Source organism: Stegastes partitus, unplaced genomic scaffold, assembly GCF_000690725.1.
Source record: "Stegastes partitus isolate 25-593 unplaced genomic scaffold, Stegastes_partitus-1.0.2 Scaffold14, whole genome shotgun sequence".
Classification (NCBI taxonomy): domain Eukaryota; kingdom Metazoa; phylum Chordata; class Actinopteri; family Pomacentridae; genus Stegastes; species Stegastes partitus.
In genome coordinates this window covers 1452190-1458776 of record NW_007577745.1, presented here as the reverse complement: position 1 = coordinate 1458776, position 6587 = coordinate 1452190, and the positions used below count along the sequence as shown (strand labels likewise).

At 46.9% G+C, this 6587-nt stretch overlaps 1 protein-coding gene and 1 long non-coding RNA gene across 4 annotated transcripts in view; one reads left to right on the top strand and one right to left on the bottom strand.

Annotated features, from left to right (window-relative positions):
- LOC103363260 (uncharacterized) overlaps nucleotides 1-3457 on the bottom strand; it is a 4986-nt gene extending 1529 nt beyond the window's left edge. The window contains exon 1 of the long non-coding RNA XR_520492.1: nucleotides 3354-3457. This is a non-coding gene — a long non-coding RNA (uncharacterized LOC103363260). The remainder of the gene's footprint in view (nucleotides 1-3353) is intronic.
- A 102-nt stretch (nucleotides 3458-3559) lies between these two features.
- The window catches only part of pparg (peroxisome proliferator-activated receptor gamma), a 35549-nt gene continuing 32521 nt past the window's right edge, over nucleotides 3560-6587 (top strand). For 2 of the 3 annotated variants that reach the window (XM_008289922.1, XM_008289906.1), the window contains exon 1: nucleotides 3560-3723. Coding sequence is in view for 1 of the 3 variants with exons in the window: in XM_008289896.1 (XP_008288118.1) it covers nucleotides 4191-4242 (52 nt within the window). In the remaining 2 variants the exon portion in view is untranslated. Of the gene's footprint in view, nucleotides 3724-4178; nucleotides 4243-6587 lie in introns of those variants that run through there. The other variant, XM_008289896.1, reaches the window with a different exon arrangement.

The window sequence follows — 6587 nt, the reverse complement described above, 5'->3', positions numbered from 1 at the left end:
TGTGTGTGTGTGTGTGTGTGTGTGTGTGTGTGTGTGTGTGTGTGTGTGTGTGTGTGTGTGTGTGTGTGTGCCGGCTGTCTTAATTCACCGTTCTGAGTTAAAACAGATGAAAGGAAGCAGCTGAATCGAGCTGACAGCTGCACAGTGAAAGCAGCATAATTAAGCCACACTTGCATTTTCAAACACGATTTGACGGAAGCTCTGAGAGTCGAGTGAAGCAGCGCTTGGTGCTTGTTGTGATCCGCTGTAATGCTTTCAAATGGTTTGAAAAGCAGCACGCAGGAGTTGAACTTTACCGAGCTCTCTGAGATTGAACACCGTTAGACGTCTGTGCAGCGCTATCAGCCTCCATCACGTCTGAACAACTGGAGCTAAACGGTTGGTTTTGCTGGCGTATAATTTAAATAACTGTCTGATGAATTCTATTCGTTGCCAACAACAGGTCAGAGAACAACATGAAAGCCTGAATCGACGTCAGATTTTATAATCTGTTCTTCTCGAGGTAACTTCCTGAAAAACCATGAATGCAAATGATTGTGTACAAAAAGTCCAACAGAAGAGTAATGAAGTGTTCTGCCTTCAGACCCGGCCGGTGGCTTGTAGGAGCTGCATCACTGGAGCAGACGAGCAGCTTCGTCTGGTCACGTGACGCTCGGACAGAAATAAAAAAAACAACTTGTTTCTTGATCTGAACGTTTTGGCATCAAAATAATTCAGCAGGCTGTCGAGTGTCTGCACTGCTGAGCCAGAGCGTCCATGTGACGCCACCTTTCAGTGTGAACATAGAAATACTTTATCTAGAATAGAAATACAACAATAACATTTACATCTCATGTGACATCAGGAGGCTTGTTGTTGAAAATGTGAATGTGGTGTCTTAAGAAAAGCTGCTTGTATCGACTGCAGCTCAGATGTTTACAACGAAACGCTGTCAGATAACGAGAAGTGATTTCAGTGTAAGTGGGTTAAAAAAAACACCTTGAAGAACCACGACCGCCTTCAAAAACAGCCTGAAGATCCTGTTGCATCTGGTTTCGAGGTGAGAATAGAGTGAGGTTTGTGTTGGGGTTAGTCTCAGTGTAGAGCGATGCAGCAGGTCGGCAAATAACCGCTCATGGTGCAGCTATTTTTGCATGCGACAGTCAGCTGAGCTTCAATAGCTGTCAGTCCAAATGAAGCATCATGAACCAATCAGGACAGCAGAGTACGATTTAGAAGAACACGTTCCTGGTTGAACTTACAACTGTGGCGTTTTGTTTCCTAAATAACGCTCACAGGAAGTCCTAACAAACAGCCGAACTGGAGCTATCGCCGCCTTCCAGCAGGCGGCCGTCTACCAGCCCACAGCGTGCACCGACCCGTTAGTCATCATTAGCGCTCTAATTGACTAAGAGGGGGGCAGCCCAGGAACCAGCCAGGCCACAAAACCAGCAATCACTTACTGTCAAGTATCGAGGCTTCGGCTTCAAGGAACAGTCGACCTCTGATGGAAACCTACTGATTCAGTCTCACCCTGCTCAGCGCCGGTCAGGACGGCGCTGCTCAGCCCGATGCACAAGTCAGCAGTACTTGTACTTTACTGGAGGATTTCCATTTATGCCTCCTCATTTAGAAGGAAATCTGTACTGTTTGCTATTTACAGGCTTCACGTTTTAGAGTTTATACAGAAAACACCGTATTGACTCATAACAAACGGTGTTATAGATGAAACTATGAAACTACAGGAAGTCAGTGAGCTCCTACTAACACAGTACCATGCTGATGCTGACGTCCACTGTTGGTTGGTGGATTCATGTTTAAACGTCCTAAACAGAAATCTGGCATCTTGGACCAGCTGGATGTGGGTCTGACTGAAAACCTTGTGACACTAACCTGGCCGTCCTACAACACGCTCGACCTGTTTCCTTCTAAATGAGACTCTAACTTACAAAATGAACATCATGCTGCGCTGAAGGAGACCTGAAACCAGCGACTGAGACCATAAACTTATGAGAGAAATGTTCACTGATGTCATTAATCCAGTGAGGAGTAGGAGCGTTTTCTCATAGACTTTTATAAAATGGGAGGAGTCGCCCCCTGCTGGCTGTTACAAAGAATGCAAGTTCACTTCCTGATTGGCTTCCCTGTTTAGACCCGGAGGTTCGCTAATCTTCTGTAAACTGTCTGTGGCTGTACGTATGTGGAGCTCCTCAGTGCAGAGGGAACAGGAGAAACTGCTCAGCTGTCCTGGATTGGTCCAAAAGAAGTCCAGTCACCTGCTGAGCACCTGTAGAACTTTCTCCTTAACGCCTTGTATCTGGTTTGTTTCAGCTACTCAGCTCAAATCTAAAAACAATTCAGGCTACTGTTCCTGTTTGGAGGGAGAAACCCTTCACAGAGGCAGCCCTCCCAGCCAGTAAGAGCCCGGTACGTCGGTATCGCTGTAAAACCACAGCATGAGACTGGGCCTGATGACGGAGCGCTGAGGTGCTGGGAGGTGGGTTTGATTCCCTTTAGACTGACCCAAACTGTTGCTACCGGGGTGGCCAGGCTCAGACCATGACTCACTGTGTTTCAGGCACATTGTGTTGGTCCCTGGTTCTTATCATTTGTCTACAAAGTCCATCAGAACTCACGGGCTTTTTCTATATAACACTCAGCTGATAGAAAATGTGAAACGGCTGCTAAAGTTATACTTGATTGATTTCTGGGAAGAACATATAAAACTCTCAGCTGGCCTGTTTCACACATCGTCCATCCAGACATTTGATTTGCTTTGTTCTTCCCTCTTTTGGGTCCAGGTTCTGAGTCCAACTGACTGCTTGATTCCTGCAACATAAGTTTCTTCCCAACAGTCTGAAGACTCAAAGCTTCAGCTGATTCCAGAGCTACACGTGAATCCCACGCCGTGGCGGCTAAAGCACACGGACAGCTGGTAAAGCAGGTGTCTTGTTGTGCTGTCTGCTCTCCGGTAACCTGAACTCTTGTCTGAACGTTTTCTGGCTGCTCGTGGTTGAAGGCTGTGTGGCTGTGCCGCTAAAAGGGAAAACAGCAGCGAGTCCGGTTCTATGGGCGCCGACGTGGTCCTGGAAACGTCGCTGTTGTTTCTATGGGGTGGCCAGACGCTGGTCTGTGACGGCCCCCCTGGCTCTCTCCTTAGATCTGCCCCTGGAGCCAGAAAACTGTTTCTGCATTAGTGACCCTAAGAGCTGCTGGACCAGCACCACCTCCACCTGCAGACAAACCTCCCAGTCTGTCTGTCCAGCTGCTGCCATGAAGGTCACTCTCATCAGGAACAACCTCACAACGTCCAAATATCCCTTCAAGTAAAACTCAGCGTTCAACAATAAAGCAAGAAGGTAAGAAACACGAACCTTTAAAGTCTGAACCTTAACTTTCTGTCAGGAAGACGACCGAGGAATCCCCAGAACAAGAGTTCGGATGAAGTCAATCAGAGCTCCACGAGGTAACCTGATGCCTCTGTGCGTGTCCTCAGGATCCCGGGCGGCTGGGCTGAGAGGAGGGAGGAGAGAGAGGCAGGCCGACAGCGACCACACAGCAGCGGCAGGAGCGCGCAGCTCGGCAGCGATCAGACCTGACCACTTTGGCGCTGCGCTCCTGTGCGCACGGTGCGGACCCAGCGGTACCAGGGCTCACGAACCGAGCGGCAACGACCGTAAACAGACGACCCAGCTTCACAAACTGCAAGTGGGCTCCGTCTCTCCGCGTCTCAGCCCTGATCAGGTCAGTCACCTTCCGCTCCGCTCGCAGCTCGCTGCGCGCCGACTGTTGTGGGTTTTGGTTTGGCTGATAAACGCTGGAAACCACCTTAAAATGGGTTTTGACTGAATAGGACTGAGTTGGGTCACACACACACACACACACACACACACACGTCTGCGTTATTAAATGACTCGTTATTGAAACAAACAAACAGAAAATGATCATCCTTCATCTGGATTTGGTTCCAAACGGTCTGGTCAGGGCTTCTGTTGGAGACCTCTTGAGTTATTGGTTCCTGATCTGTACAGACACATGAGGAGGCTGGATGATGTGTGAAGGTGGACACTGAGCAGTGTGACAGGCTGCCAGCTTGGGGGGTGGTGATGGCGCTGGGGGGGGAAGGGGTGCGGTCACAGCACTGACAAGTGGCACGCGGTCAGGTGTGGGTCCACAGTGTGTCTGTGGGCCGCAGTGAGTGTGAGTCTGACATGCAAACACCAGGCAGAGACTTCAGCCATCAGAGTGGTCACAGCTCCTCAGGTGAGTGGACCGGCGGGTGTGTGTCGAGCTGAGCAGTGCTTCTGGGAGGACAGCAGCTCCCCATGTGTCACCGCTCAGGTCTTTATCTGCTGTGTCATGTGAGAAGTTTGCAGAAATTACACAACCTTTGGGCGGTTGGTGTTTTTTGAAAATAATGATTTTGACTCAGCGATATTTTGGACCCGAGCTCAGGGACAAACTCTGATTTGTCTTTGAGGTTTGCTGCATGACTGCTGATAGATGTTATCTGAGAAACGTATCAGGCTGTCGTACAAACCAAACGGTCCCCGGCAGCCTGTCGTCCACCAATGTCTGTCTGTGGTTTTCTTCTTCTTACAATCAGTCATCTGGTGACATTTGTAAAATAATTTAGAGCAATTTAAACCTTTTCTTCTCTTCATGATCACAGGCCTGATGGTATGCTTTAGTAAGGTTTGCTTTAGGTTTGCTTTAGGTTTGCTTTAGGTCTCCTTTTGATGCTTTTTTAGTTCTCACACCAGGACAAATCCGTATTATGTGTTTAAAGCAAGTTTAAAGTTTACCAGTTTTAATAAATTATTGAATCACTAAAACCACGGCTGCCAGGAAATCCATCCACGGCTGCACGTACATGTCACTGCTCGTAAAGGAGCTGAAAGTCCTGCTGTCATGATGATAACTGGAAAAGAAAACCCTCTGAGAACCAATGCAAGCCACATAAGGAACAGGGAGACCGGCACAGACAGAAATCATCAGATTATCTCGTAATGATCAAGCAGCAGCAACATTAAACCGAAAATAAGAACTAAATAATGAGATTTTTATGGAAATGATATCACAGTTCATCAGAGGTTAAAATGTCATCGCTGATGTAACGCGGCTATTTTAAAGTAGGAGAACTTATGATGAATTTGTGGTTGAGAAATAGGAGAAGTTCTCTGCTAGCAGCGCTTATCTGGACCGCTGTCATAATATCACATTTAATGAAGCGACTCGCTGAGCCGCCGGGTTCACATTATTTTTCTTTATCGTTTTATTTGTCAGCTGTTTGAGTTTTAACCCCACATGAACCAAACCTCTAAAGCTGGGTCCTGCACGCTCACTGATTCAGGTGCACGGTTCTGAAATCACTTTAATCAGTGACAAGAAAACCAGAATCTTTGATAAAATTATCGCATAATCTCTGAATAATCTGCTGCAAGTCCGACCGCCGGACCGAGTGTGTTGATACACCGTCAGCCAGTGAATCATTGCTTATCAAGTTATATAATTCCTAAAGAGGTGTGTGTGTGTGTGTGTGTAGATGTGTGTGTGTAGATGTGTGTGTGTTTGTAGATGTGTGTGTAGATGTGTGTGTGTGTGTGTGTGTGTGTGTGTGTGTGAATGACTGGGCCAGATTTGGACTTTGCTCTGCTGTCATAAATGGAAGGAGTGCCTCAAGATACCATGCTATGTTTATGTTGTCCATCACACGAGCTGAAAGCCGACTTTAACTCTGTGTAGACAACACACACACACACACACACACACACACACCTACACACACACACACTAAGCTTTGTTTGAGATGGTGTAAAGACAAAGTCCAGCTTTTTAAAGACACCTTCTCTCGAGGAGGAAAACCTGCGTTGCTTCAGAACCCCTGAGCAGCAGCACCGGTGCCGGTCCTCTGAGCCGCGGCTTTAAAACGCTGGATAGAAAATCCTCCGTCAGATCTGCACTACAGGAAGCAGGACTGTCTGCATCTGTATCTGTGTAAATATCCAGATAAAAGCCAATGTGCGCTCCAGTTCAGCCACAGATAATTAACCACTCTGGCCTCTAAACCACCAACATCTGTTGCTGGTGTGTTTCTGGTATAAATAGGTTGATAGGTTCTCTGTTTATGCTGGCGCTGTGAGCTTTGTCACCAGCAGCCCACCGTGGATTTGGTTTTCTACGACGCTGTCTGATGCAGCTTTTGCTTTTTTAATTGTGTGTAATTATTAACTCCACAGACAATCATTTCACTATTTACTGTCTACTTAGAGCAACACTTTGGCTGCAGAAATGGATTTCTGTCGACAACAGACTAAATTTGGGACACAAGCAGGTGGTTTTCAAATGAAAAATTCAGCTCTTCTAGTTAATCTTTTATGTGTGTACCTCCTCCGTCAAACCACAATATCCTCTGTAGTCACTTGCAGAGTGGCTTCCTGGAGATACATGCACATCTCATTGTTATTAGGGAGAACTGGGATCTTGATCTTGATTAGCTTCAGCAGAACATTTTCACTGTGATCATAGTTATTAGTTAGAACATCTGCAGTAGAAACCAGGAGTTTACATCCACTGTAGAAAAAGACATGAAACCTTTTATTCTCACC